Consider the following 17,570-nt stretch of genomic DNA (forward strand, 5'->3'; position numbering starts at 1 on the left):
CTTTTCCGTCTTTCTAACTAGATGACCAGGAAAGAGGGTTCTTGAGAGCCTGACAGTTTGGAAAAGATCACGGAGAGTAGGGAGCTGGAGAATGAGGTCCTTTAAATCATTGTATGGAGTCCTGGGCTCACTCCTAAGCTGCAAAAGCATGGAACTGACCAGAATCAACACAGCAAAAGCTTTGCAAGCTGAACTACAAAGTACACTGATCCCAGGTAGTGCATATTGGGGCTGTATTATTTCCCTATTTCTGCTGTAACAATATACCACAAACTTAGTGGCTTAAGACAACACAAACTTAGTATCTTATGGTTCTGGCAGTCCAATCAGAACCCCAAAATGTTCTTATGAGCTAAAATCAAGGTGTCAGTAGAGCTGCATTCCTTCTGGGGGCTCTAGGGAAGAATCTGTTTCCTTACCTTTTCCAGCTCCCCTGCATTTCTTGGCTTATGGCCCCTTCTCCATCTTCAAAGCACATTACTCCAACCTCTGCTCCCATTATCACACCTCATTTTCCTAACTCTGAACCTTCTGCTTCCTCTCATAAGAGCCCCTGTGATTACAGTAGGTACACCTGGAGGATTCAGGACACTCTCCCCATCTCAAGAGCCTTCATTTAATTACATCTGCAAAGTCCCTTTTGCCAAATAAGGTCAGAAATTGACAGGTCCTGACAATTAAGCTGTGGACATCACTGGGCAGCCATTATACAGCATAACACAGGGGAAGAAGAGAAAAGCAATGCAAAGTCTTTGAAAACTAAACTGATACTGGAATCACAACCCACAGAAACAGGCCAACTTTGTGGTCTGAACATAACCAGGTTGACTGCCTTCTAAAACAACAAAACAAGTCAACATTCTCCACAAGACTATGCCAGGGCCCAGAATCTCAGAAATAATATTCAAAATGGTCAGTACATAATCCAAAGTTACTTGACAAAGAACCAAGGAAACATAACTCTCAAGAGAAAAAGCAATCAACAGGCACCAACCACAAAATGGCCCAGAGCTGAAATAATCACAAACCATAAAGCAGCTATTATCACAGTGCTACAAAAACTAAGGCCCCAAACTCTAGAAATTACAGAAGTATGCAACGATGAAAGAGAAGATATTAAAGAAATGGAAATTTTAGAACTGAAATCTATAAAACTGGAAATAAAAAGTTTACTGGAGGCAGGGCAAGACGGTGGCATAGAAAGGTGTGGAATTTAGTTAGTCCTCTAGAGAAACTAGTAAATAGCCAGGAACAACTAGTAAATAGTCTGGAACAACTGTTGGGGGACATTCGTGACTGGACACACATCATACACCAGCCTGGAATGGGTGGAATGGCTGAGATCACAGCATAGAACTATAAGTAAATTTCCAAAACTGCAGAGCTGGCACCCCTCACCCACTGGCATAGCATGCTGAATTGGAAGACTTCCCTGTGGGAACAAGAAGCAGGCTACTAGTAGTGAGGAAAAGTAACTAAACCAAGCTCCAACTGCAGTTTTAACTAACAAATCTGGAATACTGAATACAAACTATGGGCACAGATAAACCCAGAGCAAGCAGGAAAACAACCCTGAGGTCTCTCTCAGTAGAGACGAGGTGGGGCTGATGGAAAAAAGTAATAAATACAAATAGAGGCTTTTGGAGATGGCTGAGCTCAGAATACTGGAAAATGGCTGTGTCCCAAGAAAAGGGGCACAGAGAACCAGGTAACAACTCCAGTCAACTAGCAAAAGTGGGAGGCTGGGGACTGGCTCTGAAAAGAGGCTTTATTTTTTTTTCCTTTTTTTTTTTTTCCCCTCCCATTCTAAGTAGCTCATTAGAGAAAGCCTCAGGCATTTTCAATTGTCAGTACTGACCCAGGCAAGGGTGGAGTAAAGACAGTCAGAGAGACAGAGGAGGAATTCAAGTGCAGGAGATAATTCCCTAAAGGGTATATCTTCCCTAAGAAAAGGGGGTGCGGCCCAGCTCAAATGGCTTCCTTTGTATGTGATAGATCACTTTTCCCTTGCTGCTTTCACAATTCTCTCTTTGTCTTTGACATTTGTTAATTTGTCTACTCAGATCTATTCTGTTTGGGGTACAATGTGCTTCTTGGATCTGTAATTTTATGTCTTTCATAACAGATAGGAAAGTTTCAGTGATTATTTCCTCCATTATTCTTTCTGCCTCTTTTCCCTTCTCTTCTCCTCCTGCTGGGACACCCATGACACATATTCATGCGCTTCATGTTTGCATTCATTTCCCTGAGACCCTGCTCATATTTTTCCATTCTTTTCCCTATCTGTTCTTTTGTGTAGGATTTCAGATATCCTGTTCTCCAGTTCATGAATCCTTTCTTCTGCCTCTTCAAATCTGCTGTTTTATGTTTCCATTGTGTTTTTCATCTCTTCTATTGTGCCTTTCATTCCCATAAGTTCTGCCATTTGTTCTTTCAAACTTTTGAGTTCTTCCTTATGTTTGCCCAATGTCTTCTTTATGTTCATCTCTTTTACCATATTGTTCCTCAACTCATTGATTTTATTTTTTTAATTGATTTAGGAGATTTGTTTGATTAATAATCAGCTGTTTCAATTCCTTATCTCAGTTGTGCAAGTTTGTTCCTTTGGCTGGGCCATATTTTTGCTCTTCCTAGTGTGATCTGTAATTTTCTGTTGTCTAGGCATCTGGTTTCCCTGATTACCCCAATCAGACTTTCCCAGACTAGATGGGCCCAGGTCTCAGGAGGAGGCTGTTTTCAGTATCAGGTTTCCCTGAGGGTGAGACCCAAAAGATTGTCAGACTTTCCTGTGAGGCCTCTAGACTCTGTGCTTTTCCTATCCTGCCCAGCAGGTGGTGCTTGTCAGCCTGCAGCTCCCCACCAGCGTAAAGAGGTGCAGTGTATTTAATCCTCAGTGGACCCTGTCTGGGCCAGAGACCAAGGGTGTCAGAAGCCAAGCTTAAGCTGCTTCTGTCCCCCCACCCCACCCCCAGGCCCTGGGGTTTGAATTCTCTGAGGGAGTGGCACCACTGGAGCTGGGCCCCAACCCCCCCCCCTTTACTTAGAGAAGATAAGCCCTTTAGGGAATTGTCTGCTACACTCAAGTTTTTCCTTTGACTCTCTATCTTAACTCCACCCTTGCCTGGGTCAGTGCTGACAACTGAAAATGTCTGAGGCTTTCTCTAATGAAGTACTTAGAATAAGAGGGAAAAAAAAAAAAAGGAAAAAAAAGCAAGAAGTCCCCTTTTCAGAGCCAGTCCCCAGCCCTCCAGTTCACCAGGCAAGAACCACAGTTCGTACCTGGTTCTGTGTGCCCCCCTTTTTTGGACACAGTCCTTTTCCAGTATTCTGAGCTCAGCAGACTCCAAAAGCCTCTGTTTTTATTTTTGTGTGTTTTTTTTTGTTTTTTTTTTTTCTGTCAGCTCCACTTCCTCTCTGCCAGGATAAACCTCTGGGTTCCTTTCCTGCTTGCTCTGGGTTTATCTGTGCTCACAGCATGTATTCAGTAGTCCAAATTTGTTAATTAAAACAGCAATTGGAGTTTAGTTGAGCTACATTCCCTTGCTCCCAGCAGGGACTGCTTCTTTCTCCCACAGCACAGTTTTGCAACTCAGCCTGCCATGCTGTGGGAGAGGGCCACCAGCTCCACAGTTTGGGGAGCTTTACTTACAGTTCTATGTGGCAATCTCAGCCGTTCCATCCACTCCTGACTGGTGCCTGATATTGTCCAATCAGGGATGTCCCCCCATTAGTTCTTCCAGACTATTTTCTAGTTGTTCCTGGCTATTTACTAGTTGCTCTAGGGGACTAACTATATTCCACACCTCCCTATGCCACCATCTTGCCCTGCCTAAAGCTGCATAGTCTTCATTCTACACCCTCCCAGCTGCTGTAACCCTTTAACTGCTTTCTGGAGATATTAGGAAGATGGCTCTACCAGTTTTGCTGGTTGTTCAAAGATCTGCACAGGAATTGCACCCTGGAGCATCTTACACTTACGTCTTGGTCTTTGCTTTCCTCCAAGATAACTTTTTAACTTATAAAAATAAATCATATGTGTAGGAAAATTCTAAACTTTCATTTTCTTTTTTACTCATTTTCCTCCACTTTAGTCTTCCTTCATCTTCTTTGGCTTGACGCTCATTAGGGAAGAGAAGGAATAAATTAGCTAGACTAGGACTTCTTTCCCAAAAGTGTTTCAGTTAATCAAAACACTCACCTGAAAAAATAAGATAGGTAGAATTCCAGTACAAAATAGAACCGTACCAGGAAAATCAGAATGTCTTACAGTCTTTGGTGTGTGGCCATTCAGACATGCCACATTAACTATTCCCAAATGGTCCTACACAGACAATCATTTCCATTTCTACAATAAAAGATGCTACCAGGAAAACAGGTGGCATTAGAAGTCAAAGAAAGGAGAAATTCTGATTCCATCACCTCTAAGAACTCTGAAGATAATTGTTGTTCCTAAAATAGGGGGTGGGGTGGGGGGAACATTGGTGCAAAATCTTCCAAAGAACACTGTAATGTCCTCTTGAGTTTTTCTATCTAATAGATTGGTCTAATGGAAGGAAAATTGTTTGGAGGGCAAAGAAGAAAGCAAATGAAAATAATAAATATGAATATATAAAAATCTCAAAGTCATTTGTAAAAAGAAAACAAGGCATTCCTTCTGAAGGACTTCAATCATGATAACCAACTGAACTACGAAGTTTCAGGGTCAGTTCTTCAAAGAACAGAGAACATTATCAAAGTAGCCAACATTTATTTGACTTTGTAGTTATTATTTCTAGTCAACCCTGTCTGGTGATCTGGCTGGACAGTTTCATGAAGGAACCTCCAATGATCTTACCTTTAGCTTCTTCCACTTGGGATGTGGTATTTCCCAGGGATGGCTCTGCTGCTCTCCTTATCTGGAGATTCTTGCCCTGGGTTTTGAAAGCAGCTTTTTGGTGTCCCACTTTTAAATATGAGCAGATAGCAAATAATTACCAAACATTTGAGGAAAACTTCATATTACTAAACAGGGGCCAAAACAAACAGGAAAAGCAACTTGGAGGAAAGGGAGATTATGTAGGGAGAAGAAAACTTAAAATCATGAGAGAAAAAAATATTATTTATATCCTCAGAGAGCTGAGCTAGTTTTGCATCCCTGAAAAAGGAACAAACTGCTACACTGAAAATCAGAGAAGGCAAAATAGCTCTTGGGAATTAAAAATTAAATATAGAAATACAAACTAGGAAGGAAATGAAAGAATTTAGAGAGCAGTCTAGGAGATCCAATAGTTGAATAGGAGTTCTATACATAAACTAGGGGAGAAAACCATCTAGGCACAAAGTGAGGATTCTAAAAGCATCAGGAAAGGAAAAAAAAAAAAAAAAGATCAGGAAAACAGGTCAAGATTCAGAATGGCAATGGACTTCTAGACAGCAACACAGGATATAGATGACTCTAAGAGAAAAGTGGGGGATGATGGTAAAGGAGATCCCAAGAAAAAGGCTTATGCCAATGCAAAATGAGAAAAGGTTAGAATGCTCCAGGAGGAATTTTCCCAAGAAGGTGAAATGCTAGAATATCTTATATGCTTGAAAATACTAATAAGAAAATTGGACCACTGAGGATGAATTTAGGGACAAATTAGTGGTTGATATATGGGCAAACAACAGTGAAGACTATTATTAACAAAAAGGTGTACAGGAAAAGGAAAAATAATCATAGTATATATACTAAATGGCTCAGTTATCATAATGTAAGTATTGAACGATGAGCTAACTGAAATTATAAGCACAGTGGGAGGATGGGGAGACAAAAAGTATAGGTGTGTACTGGGTGCAGGTGTTTAAAATAGACTATTCTCTTCTATGGTAGGAAATCAAAACAGCTAAAGCTGAAAAATTAAAAAGCAGCCACATTAGAATATCATTTAGAAATACAGATAATCATACCAAAATAATCAGATACAGGTGTTGAAAATGATTGGGACGGGGAGAATATGTCTTTCCTGGGAAGGGGGGGACATCAGGGGACTGCTGAGTTTTATATGAAGCCTTTAGAACTACTTTATTCTTTAAACTACATGCATGTATTTCCAATTTAAAAACTATGTTTTAAAGCAAGATGTAAAATGATTCCATTTATGTACATTTTTTAATCTGTGAAACAATTTTTATGGATACATATAAATATAGCAGTAACAATAATTAAAGTAATAATAGCTAAAATTGAACAGTTACTATGTGCCTGGTACTCTTCCAAGTGCTTTACATGTGGTGACTCAAAAATGTCGTCTTCCCCATAGGGTTGGTGCTTTCGTTATTCCCCATCTTACAGATAAAGTAATATGAGAAGAGGCGAAATGACTTGCTGCATGCCATACAGCCAAGGGACAGAGCTAGGATTCAAACTAGGATAGGCTGGCTTCAGCACCCAAAGAATAAAACACGGACAAGAAGAATATTCGTCAAAGTCACAGGGTGGCTCTGCCCTGTTGCCACAGGGAAACAAGAAAGTGAATGGGACTGGGGAGGGATAAATCCAGAGGGTTCAATCTTAAGTCATATTTTTTTTTTCTTTAAGAACTAAAACAAATACGACAAACTGTTAACATTTAATTCTGAATAATGGGAATATGTATGCTATATTATTCTCTGTTTAAAAATGCTTATTAATAGGGGGAGAACCCAAATAAATGCAAATGAATTTATCATTTCCTTTAATGACAGACTGGTTTACAAAGCTGATTTATATAAAGGAACTTTTTTCGGGCTACATTTTTTGAATAATTGCAAGATAAAATTATGAATGTTTTTACTACACAACACAATATCCCTGGAAGAGATCTAGATGGAAAAACTGGGAGATCATATGGTTCCTCCTTAGTTAGCTGCCTAAATGTCATCTTCTTAGAGACAATTTTGCTGGCCATTCACTCTAAATAAGCTCCACAGGCCCTAGGCAGAGTAACACAGCAGTTAAGAATCCAAGCCCTGAAGCCTCGGCACCTGACAGAATCCCAGCTAGCTGTATAACCTTGGGAGATATGCTTAATCACTCATATCTCAGTTTTCCCTTCTGATGAATGGGACCAACAGCTCCCATTGGCTGCTGTAATGATGAAATGAGTCAATGTTTAATAGAGTACTTGGCACTCAGATGCTTGCTGCTACCACTACTATCCTACTTATCGTCAGGCAGGCATTTATTACCAGTAAATAACATCTTGTTGGCTTACTCCTTGCCCACTAGATTTTAAGCAGTAAGAGAACCAGACTCTTGCTGTCCTGTCCTCAGCTGCAAACTCCAGTGCCCATAACTGTTTGGCAAACAGTGGTGCTCAAATAAATTTGTTAAATAGATGCTGATCTGGTGTTATGAACTGCTTATACTTGCTCTTGCAGCAGTCATGCTATTTCACTTCTCAGCCTATGCTTGTGTTATTCCTTCTGCCTGGAAATACCTTCCCATCTGGATTAATCATTGCTCCTCTCAGGCAGTAGGTTTCCCAGGAGGCTTCTTTGAACCCTTGAGGTTGGACTGCCTGATCCTCCTCTGTGCACCTTACACGCAACTCTGGCTCATCACATGCCAGATTATTACTGTAATGACATGACGTGTTTGTATGTCTGTCTGCCCCACCCCAAGAAGCAGTCAAGCATAGTGATTAAGAGCAGCAACTTGGGGGAGCCAGACTGCTTGCATCTGAACCCTGGCTGTATGACCTTGGGCAAATTATTTAATGTACGTCTCAGTTTCCTGACGTATAAAATGGGAATAATGATACCTATCTCATTAAGTTCTCAGAGTATTAAAAGGCTGTGTATTTGTGAAGCACTCAAGTCCCTTGAAGACATATATGCTGCCTTACTCATCTTTATACCAGCACTCTGTATACACTGAATTTATGTTTACTGAACTGACAGCTGTTGGACTAGTCCAAACAAAATCAGTGCCCAAAGTAAGTAGCAATAAAAATGAAGGAGGGGTGGTGGCTATGAGAGGTGTTTGGGCAGAAAAGTAGAGAACATGTGGCATGATTGGAATGACATGGGCCATAAATAAAGAAGTACAATTCAGGATGATATCTAGGTTGCAGGATTTGGATACTTAGTGGCTTATGGTTTAATTTACCAAAAGAGGGAATATAAGGAAAGCAAGGAGGAAAAAAGAGAGTTCTCAGCAATTTCTTTTTTCTTAGCAAATTTTTAACAACGAAGTGCTTCACTTGGTGCTTAAAGAACAGAACACTTAAAAAAAAAAAATAATTTGAACCCTCATCAACCTTGACAGAAACCTGGAACATTCCTTCTAAAAGAATTTAAGTTTCATAAAGACACATACTTTTTCTGTTTTCTTCACTGCTTTATCTTCAGCATCTGCAACAGTGCCTAGCACATAGTAAGCACTTAAACTATACTGGTCAAATGAATGACAGAACGATTTTGGAAAATTCCAGTTTTTCCATCTCAATCCAACTTTTTGGTTAAATAAGCATCCACTGTGTGCTCAGTAATCTTCTAAATTTCTACTGAAGAATATAATCTTCCTTTGCATCCCCTTTCCAAAACACAGCTAGGTTCGGAGGAGGGATGTAAGGACACGGAATGCGTCATACGTGTATACCATATATCGAACATTGTGCCTGGGACAATACAGACATAACGAATAGAAGGGTAGGAGAGGGAGTTTATGTTTGAAAGAGCAGTCGACAGATAACTTTGAAGATTTCTGGACATAGGGATAACATGAAATAGATACTTAAAGATTAATCTCTCATATAGTTGCATTTTGGCAGTTTTGGAAACTAAAACTGGATATATAAAACCCAACTTTATCTCCAGAGTCCCAAAAACTTGATGTAATTATCCTCTTATCTAAACATACAGGTAGAATTAAAAAAAAATCTGTTTATCAGATTTATCATTACCAGTCTTTTGATATGTATAAAGTATCAAAGGTAAAAATTATACAACATGCAAAATCAAAGTCAAGTCTTACTCAAATTCAACCAGTTCCTTCTTACCATGACTCAAAAATTGGACAAGCTTTTTTTGCAACGGGTTTGCCGCCAGAACATGTGTCATGAAAACCTTCACTAAATCTTAAGCCAAATGGGAAAGGAAAAGATTCATATCAACACTGTGGTCATTGGACACATAGATACGAGCAAGTCCACCACTACTGAATACATGATCTACAAATGTGGTGAAATCAACAAACCATCAAAAAATGTGAAGAGCAGGCTGCTGAGATGGGAAAGGGCTCTTTCAAGTATGCCTGGGTCTTGGATAAGCTGAAAGCTGAACGTGAGCGTGCTGTCACCACCAGTCTCTCCCTGTGGAAATTTGAGACCAGCAAGAATTATGTTCCCATCACTGATGCCCCAGGACACAGAGACTTTATAAAAAACATGATTACAGGCACATGTCAGGCTGACTGTGCTGTCCTGATTATTGCTGCCAGCTTTGGTGAATTTGAAATTGGCATCTCCAGGAATGGTCAGAACAGTGAGTGTGACCTCCTGGCTTACACTGGCTGTGAAAAGACAAACTGTGTTGATAAAATGGATTCCACTGAACCACCCTACAACCTTAAGGAAGTCAGCATCTACATTAAAAAAGCTGGCTACAAACCTCACACTGTAGCATTTGGGCAAATTTCTGGTTGGAATGGTGACAACCTGCTAGAGCCAAATGCTAACATGCCTTGGTTCAAGGGATGGAAAGTCACCTGTAAGGATGGCAATGCCAGTGGAACCACAATGCTTGAAGCTCTGGATTGCATCCTGTCACCTATTTGTCCAAGTGACAAGCCCTTGTGTCTGCCCCCTCGAGGATGTCTACAAAATTGGTGGTATTGGTACTGTCCCTGTGGGCCGAGTGGAGACAGGTGTTCTCAAACCAGGCATGGTGGTCACCTTTGCTCCAGTCAACATTACAATGTAAGTAAAGTCTGTTGCAATGCACCATGAAGCCTTGAATGAAGCACTTTCTGGGGACAACGTGGGCTTCAATGTCAAAAATATCATAGCAACGTGGCTGGTGATGGCAAAAAAAAAAAACCAAACCCATCAATAAAGCAGCTGGCCTCATTGCTCAAGTGATTATCCTGAATCATCCAGGAAAAATCAGGGCTGACTAGGCACCTGTGCTGGGTTGCCACAAAGCTCACATTACTTGCAAGTTTGCTGAGCTGATAAGAAGCTGGAAGACGGTCCCAAATTCTTGACATCTAGAACTGCCATTGCTGATATAGTTCCTGGCAAGCCCATATGTGTTGAGAGCTTCACTATCCTCCTCTGGGTTGTTCTGCTGTTTGTGATATGAGACCGACAGTTGCTATGGATGTCATCAAGGCAGGGGACAAGAAGGCTGCTGGAGCTGGCCAGGTCACCAGGTCTGCCTAGAAAGCTCAGAAGCTTAATGAATATTATCCATAAAACATGACAAAATCAGTGGTGGTAGAACTGTCTCAGAGAATTGTTTGTCTCAATTGGCCATTTATGTTTAATGGTAAAAAATGGTTAACAATAACAATGAATCATACAACCTTCAGAAGGAAAGGAATATTTTGTGGACCATTTGTTTCTTTCGTGAGGCAGTTTTAAGTTATGAGTCTTTAAAATCAGTACTTTTAAAATGGAAAAAATTGGACAAAAATCTGTCACAGAATTCTGAGACCCATTAAAACAAAGTTTAACAAGGAAAAAAAAAAAGGACAAGACAATTGAGGACTTATATTGTGAAAGATCAGTGTACAACAGGAATATAATGTCTCTTGGCAGGTAGCAGAAACACAAGCATTCTAAAGCCAAGAACAGTTTGTTCACTTGAAACCAGTCCTTCAAAATTCTGGTATGAAATCCCTCTCCATACTTAAATTCTGTGCACACTGTTCAAAGTATGCTGATAATGATCTGATAAAAGGGAACATACTATAAAATAAATAAGCAACTACTGATAGTTTACTATAGCAGTCTTCCAATTAGAAAAAATATGTGATCTATGCAGCACATTTTATGCAATCTTCAATTGAAATGAAAACCACTTCCTCAACAGAAAAGCTTTCAGCTAAAAACCGCTGAGAGCTACTTAAAATCTAAAAGGAATATGTAACAGGATTTTTTGGCACTTAATAAACATCAATATGCCCTCGTTGTAGAACGAATGAATTCAGCTAGAATAGTAGCAGGCAACAGTAGTCATAATTAAGCAAAAGAAAGACATTTTCTTATCATCTTTATTCAAGTATTTCACAGCAGTTATATTACAAATTACAGTAAATGTTCAAAATTCCAGAAATCAAAAAATTAAATAATTTACTTCAAACTAATGTAAAATGAAGTCAAATGCAAAACATCAATTTAACACAATTCTAAATTAAACTACAAATCAAAATAGACCATAGTTGATGAAGTCTACTTAATCTACAAAGTAGACAGACATGACTGAAACCAAATAGGACTCCCAAACTCTGAAGAACCGAATGTACAAAATACAAAAGATGCAGGTACAAGCCCAAATTCAAGCTTACAATGTGATTACAAATAATATTGTAATAACAATGGCATTCAGCTACGGGATCTGACACTGAAGATACCTACTGAATAGCGCCATAGCTGAACCAACTTAATCAAAAAATGTGAAGATGAGAAATTACCACCCCACTCCCTAAAAATAAAATCCAGTAAACCTACAAATACATTGGCATATGAGAAAAATCAAGTCATGAAAGGACATAAAACAAAACAAAACGAAACAAAACAAAAATCACAGGTGAGATTCAAGTTCAAAAACACAATTAACTCCACAGCCATCAGTTTCAACCCTAGTGTGGTTCCATCATCTTCAGAACAGCTCCCATGGTCCCCACAGCTAAGCATTAACTATTGTTGGGCTGTGCTGTGATACATATTTATTTGACTGATCTGAGAGCAAAGTTTTACACAGGAGCTTATCATTTATAATGCTCACAATAGGAAATAAGAACAGAGGTCAATTTTGTACATATTTTTGCCAATGCTATACAGCAAAAATTAAGAACAGAAAGGTAAACAAAATTGAGTCAACTTGGATAATTTTACAAGCTGCTTTAAACTATAGAACCACCAGATATTTGTAAAATAAGTAAAACTGGTGTAGTGTATTTCTTTTGGGGGGGAATGGAGCCAGAGGAGTTGCTACAATTTCAGCTCATTTCTCTCCCCTTGGCATTAGATTGGCTTTATCTTTAAGACCTAAACTGTTCAAAGTGGCAGTTCCTATCATACTGAGGTTGCCTCCTATTTCTCCATCTACATTAAGGTTAAAATTAAAAAAACAACAACAAACAAACAAACAAAAAACACACGATCTTTTGGAAGCATTTTAATGCTGAACATAAATTAATTTCCCTTGTCAAACTCACTGATGGCTAAAATGGTAATTAACTCGTACAAATTAGTAACTTACTAAGAACATGTGCGTTATTTTTTCTTTCACAAGTGCTGCTGTTACTTGAACAGAATGCTTCTGAATTAGAGTAACTGGAATAAATATTTAAAAAAAAATAGTGCAGCAAGAACCTGAGACTTGCAAAAAACCCTTTTACCAGAAACTTGCTACAAAAAATCTGCTACATCTTATTTCATCAAATCTTTAAATTCTGTAACAATTTCCATCAAAATACAAAATGCTAATGTATTAGACAGTAAAATAGTTTGAACTGGTATGATGGTAATAAATACTAAAGAAAACATGAAAATCCTCCCAATAATCAAATTGGAGTTTTCAAATAACCTCCCCTTTAAAATGGTTCATCGTTAATCGCACTTGCCCACCTTAAAAATACAGTGTGTCTACATGGGTAGCATCTTGAATTATAGGACTAACTGGATACTATGAAAACGTCATAGACTAAGTATAAAGAAAACAAGTGGCATTTAAAAAAAAATTAAGCTAGAATTAGAAGGTGTAAAATGTAAATGCAAATGCAAAGCAGCATTTAGGATTACTGCAGGAGCCAAAGCGAGCTGTTCTGCACTGGCATCCAGCACACTACAAATAGCCAGAGACAAGTACCTTAGCTTCAGCATGTAAACTGTGGCAAAGTGATTACAGGACTCTGTAAACACTGTTGGTAACTAAAATACAAAAAGCTGAGGTAGCTCAGTATCTCTGCAGTAGTCCAAGACCATTTGCTTTAATTAAAACCCAAACTACATGTGTTGCATATATTGGAAAGACATACCTGCAGCTAACGGCTATAATGAATGAAGATGTTGAGCCAAGTTGTCAGCAATTTTTTTTTTTTTTACTATTTATTTAAAAATCATCTGATAAAAAACATTACTGCACTCCCTTTGCCTCTTTGCAACTGCCTAGACTGTTTCCAGATTTGTAGAAAGCTAGGTTTTTGTAAAACTAGAAACCCATAATTAATTTTAGATAAGTACAATTCACAGAAATCACTCAACAAGATCCAAAATGCGTTTCAATCAAAATGAATAGTTGTGAAGGTAAGATTATGGGAGGGGGTTTAAACATTAATACTGTTATTCATGGACTATACCAGAGCTCACTTGCAATTATACACAGAAAATGAACTGGAGCTTCTGACAGATTCCTCTCTTTCCTGTTCATTTGGCAAGTTCTGGCTTTAAAACAAAAGTATACCAATTTACTATATATGAAAATCATTCTTTTCTGGGAACTCAAACCTGGGCAACTATTAAACTGCCACTCACTGACGGAAGAAAGAATGGCCGCTATCTTTCTATTTTCTGGTCATCATTGTCAGCAATACCAAAAAGTGTAAGAGGTGTGTGTGTGTGTGTGTGTGTGTGTGTGTGTGTGTGTGTGTGTGTGTGTTGCCTATTATTATTTGGTTTTGTTGTTGTTTTATTAAATGTTGCTCAAAAAGAAATAGACCATACAAGAAAATTTGCCATTTTATTATATTATGTGGCTTATTGAGTGTCTTCATTGCGTTCTGAGAGCAAGACAGGCAGTTCATACCAAATTACTAGTTGCCTCTTGATGACACAGAGTATCAAACTTATTTCAGGGTCAAGACCAAAGAAAACAAACCAATTCTGCCATCTGCTACAAGCAAGCCCATCCATCTGTTTAGCCTTATCTTTCTCAAATGAATAAAAAGGCACATTAAAGGCAGTTTTAAAGAGCCTAATCTGATTTCATCCAAGTTTTTCATTCCACCAGAATATACCATAGCCAACTCTAAAACAGGTTTCAGTCCATTACCCAGAGAGTAAGAAAACAAATATGATAAACGGGATAGAAAGGAGAAAAAAAAAAAAAAATTGGCTGCCCACTGTTTAAACAATTCAACACGGTTAGAACTGCCCCATCCAGTTTCCTCACGTTTGCTGGTCTGCTCCCTAAGAGAGGTCTCCAAAAGAGAGTGCACAAAAGGAGCAGCAGAAGCGAGAGCAGTTTCTGTAGCACCAAAATCTCCAAGCTGTAGGGTTGTATTTTTTATTTGTGGAAAATACAACATGTTTCTGAAGTTCTGTTTGGTTCTTGTAGGCTGGTTGGTTTCAGGTACCTGAGACAATAGCACCAAATTCAACAAAGAAAAAGAATGGGTGAGAGAGCACTTAAGACCAAGGCTCTGCACGTAATTGGTGCAATTTGAAATTGAATGGCTCAGAAGAATGCTCTGTCAGGAGCAGATTGGAGAGGACAAACCACTCATCTTGGAAAGTTCATAGGAATGTCTCAAACATATGAACTGTTCTTTCCATCTCCTATAAAGGGAAAGAAAAAAATTCATGTTATCTATTAAGGGAATGGCAAAGATACCCCTCATTATGGGAGAATTCACTTCCACCTAACATTTTAGAGAAAGAATTTGAGACGCAAATTAAACTTTGAATATTTTCCTGATTACAATAACAGCTACTCTGTTAAACAATTTGCCAAAGGACACTTCCAAGAGCCCCATATTTTGTATTTAAGCTAATGAGGATGATGATAGCGACACTCAGTGTGTACTTACTGTGCCAGATACAATGCCAAGAAATTTTTATATATATTAACTCATTTAAATCCCCACAAGAACTTTGAAGACAGGTATTGTTATGAGCCCCATATTACAGATAAGGAAACTGAGGCACAGAGAGGATAAATCATTTGCCAGCTAATAAAAGACAGAATGAGGATCTGAATACAGGCAGCCTCACCCCAGTCTGAGCCTTTCCTTCCTTCCTCACTACATTTTACTAACTCCCAAAGCAAAATGAATGCATGCAGTGTGGTAAGGCATATGCCAGAAAGTAGAATGCACCCTGTTCCCATTTCTATCCTCTCTAACCAGACTGAAAAGAAAAAAATAAAGCCAGAATGAGTCGATGCCATCATCAACACCAGGAAAGCCACTCACGGCTAATTCTGCCATAGATCCCCTTCCTCCCATAAACTAGGCCCCTTGATTACAAGGCTTCCAGATTCCAAACTGATTGCTGTTTCCCTGCAATTTCACTGCATTGTCACTGCAAATGTGTATTCAATTCATTTAAGCTAATGAAATCTCAACCATGTCAATGACCAACAAAGAGCTTCTAGAATTTGAAAAAAAAAAAAAAAAAAGTAAAGAACTCTATTCCAGCATATGATTGTTAAAAGAAATAAAACAAAATAGAGTTTCTGTGGCTAAGAGATTTAAAATGGAGTTGGGAGGTCATTCTGGAGCTTACTGTTAGGCATGTCTCAACCAGATATCACAAACTGCTGAAGTATGCAAAGTTTCAAGCAACAACGTTCCTCAAAACCCTAAGGACATCTGGATACCATAAACAAACCATAAGATGAGTCTAACCTGAAGGACAATTAGAGTAACCCAAATATCTCCCAACCTCTTTTCCTTTAAAAGCCCTTGCCTGGAAATGCCAAGACAGGACACGATTTCGGTTGCTACCTGAATCTGTGCTCCCCAAACTGTAATTCTAAGACCCCAAATAAATGACTTTATTTCCTTGCAGTTTGTTAGTTTGTTATTTCTCAGTTGACAGATTCAAGTGGGCAAATTTCAAATACATCTAAGGCATTTAGTTTTCTTTTCTTCCTTTAAACACCTATGTGGAAATAGTAGGCCAAACTAACAGATTATCATGAGATCAGAAAGTTCTTCTACATGATTAATCAAAATCACACACTGACAAATGTTTTATCATATATTGCCGAGTAGGAAAAAAAAATCAGACTATAAAACAGAATATACAGTACGATCCCAATGTTTAAATAAATATCCATATACTTAAACACATATATGTGCATATAGACATTTTAAAAGGATGGTAGATATTCCTAAAGATTAATATTGACTAGTTGCCTCTAGATGGTAGAATGTGGGTGATATTTTTCTTGTTTGTGCTTTTCTATAATTTTCATAGAATAGCTTTGTATACTTAGTATAGCTTTGTAAGTAAAAAATTGGTAAAAAGGTGATAAAATAATTTTTAGTGCTCTCTTGCTTTAAGTCCAATATTTCTTATTACACATGAAAAATAATCACATCCTCTAAATGCAAATTTTCAATATACTAGAAATGCTTCTTGAGAGCAGGAATTTTATCTTATTCATTTTTTACATCCCAAACATCTAGGACAGTATCTGGCACTAAAGCTACTAAATAAATATTTAATAGATGGACCACCAAATAAACAATCTACAGGCAAATAAACCAAGAGAATCTAATTTAGTCACTCAGCTTTTTAATGGGTAGATGAGGATTACATTTGTTTAGATGACTTCAAAAAGCAAAAGTGGGGCTTAATGAACAGAGATATAAGCTCATTATATTATTATACAGCAGAACTTTCCTATGGTCTAAAGTTGTTGAGAAAGCAAACGTGTCCAGAGACACACTCGAAAAGTGTCTAAGCAAATGGACAACCACTCCTTGATGTGGATATGTTATATATCTAGATCTGACAAAATGAGATGGTCTTTACGTTCTCTTCCAACCATCAATGGGGTGGCAAATAAGTCTCATTGCTCACACCAACACCTTTCTTTAATATCCTTTTTTTATTCTGTTCGCATTCTTTACAATGGCATAGAGATAAAAGAAAATAATAAATTTAAATGTAAAAGAGCCCTTTAAAATTAAATCCAACATTTATATTACCCCCACATCAGTGAAAAAAAAAACTGTTATGAAAACAGGACAGACTATATAACAGAGGAGCCCCAAAACAGGAAAAATAAATTTTTCATAAAAAATATACCCAAGTATGAAAAGTATTGCTTTCCTGGTGTCATACCCTTCTATTCTGTGTATTTAATTACAACACATAGTTTCCTTGGATAAATATATTCCCAAACTTATTCTTCAGTTGTCCACTTATATACTCTTCCATCTGCTCTAGGGCTATATTTGTGCAGCTATCCAGGTAAACCAGGACCCTTTGATAACTCATTCTAAAATTTAGTTTTACCACAACTGTCTGTCCTAGGATTTGCTACAAGAGATCACTGGGGAGGTGGGGAGGGGTTGCTTCTGCAGACTCATTTTAACAATCTTGGGAGGCAGAAAACCTGAATTCTAATCCCAGCTCTGCTACTTAGCTGTGCAACTTGGATAACTCATC

General features: G+C 38.3%; 1 protein-coding gene across 8 annotated transcripts in view; it reads right to left on the reverse strand.

The window, feature by feature from the left end:
- Nucleotides 1-11,186: 11,186 nt before the first annotated feature.
- ATAD2B (ATPase family AAA domain containing 2B) overlaps nt 11,187-17,570 on the reverse strand; it is a 207,189-nt gene continuing 200,805 nt past the window's right edge. For all 8 annotated transcript variants that reach the window (XM_037812951.1, XM_037812948.1, XM_037812949.1 and 5 more), the window contains one exon: nt 11,187-14,726. In XM_037812951.1, coding sequence (XP_037668879.1) covers nt 14,685-14,726 — 42 coding nt within the window. In that variant the 3' untranslated portion in view covers nt 11,187-14,684. The remainder of the gene's footprint in view (nt 14,727-17,570) is intronic.

The sequence above is a fragment of the Choloepus didactylus genome, chromosome 20 (genome assembly GCF_015220235.1).
Source record: "Choloepus didactylus isolate mChoDid1 chromosome 20, mChoDid1.pri, whole genome shotgun sequence".
In the NCBI taxonomy this organism is placed as follows: domain Eukaryota; kingdom Metazoa; phylum Chordata; class Mammalia; order Pilosa; family Megalonychidae; genus Choloepus; species Choloepus didactylus.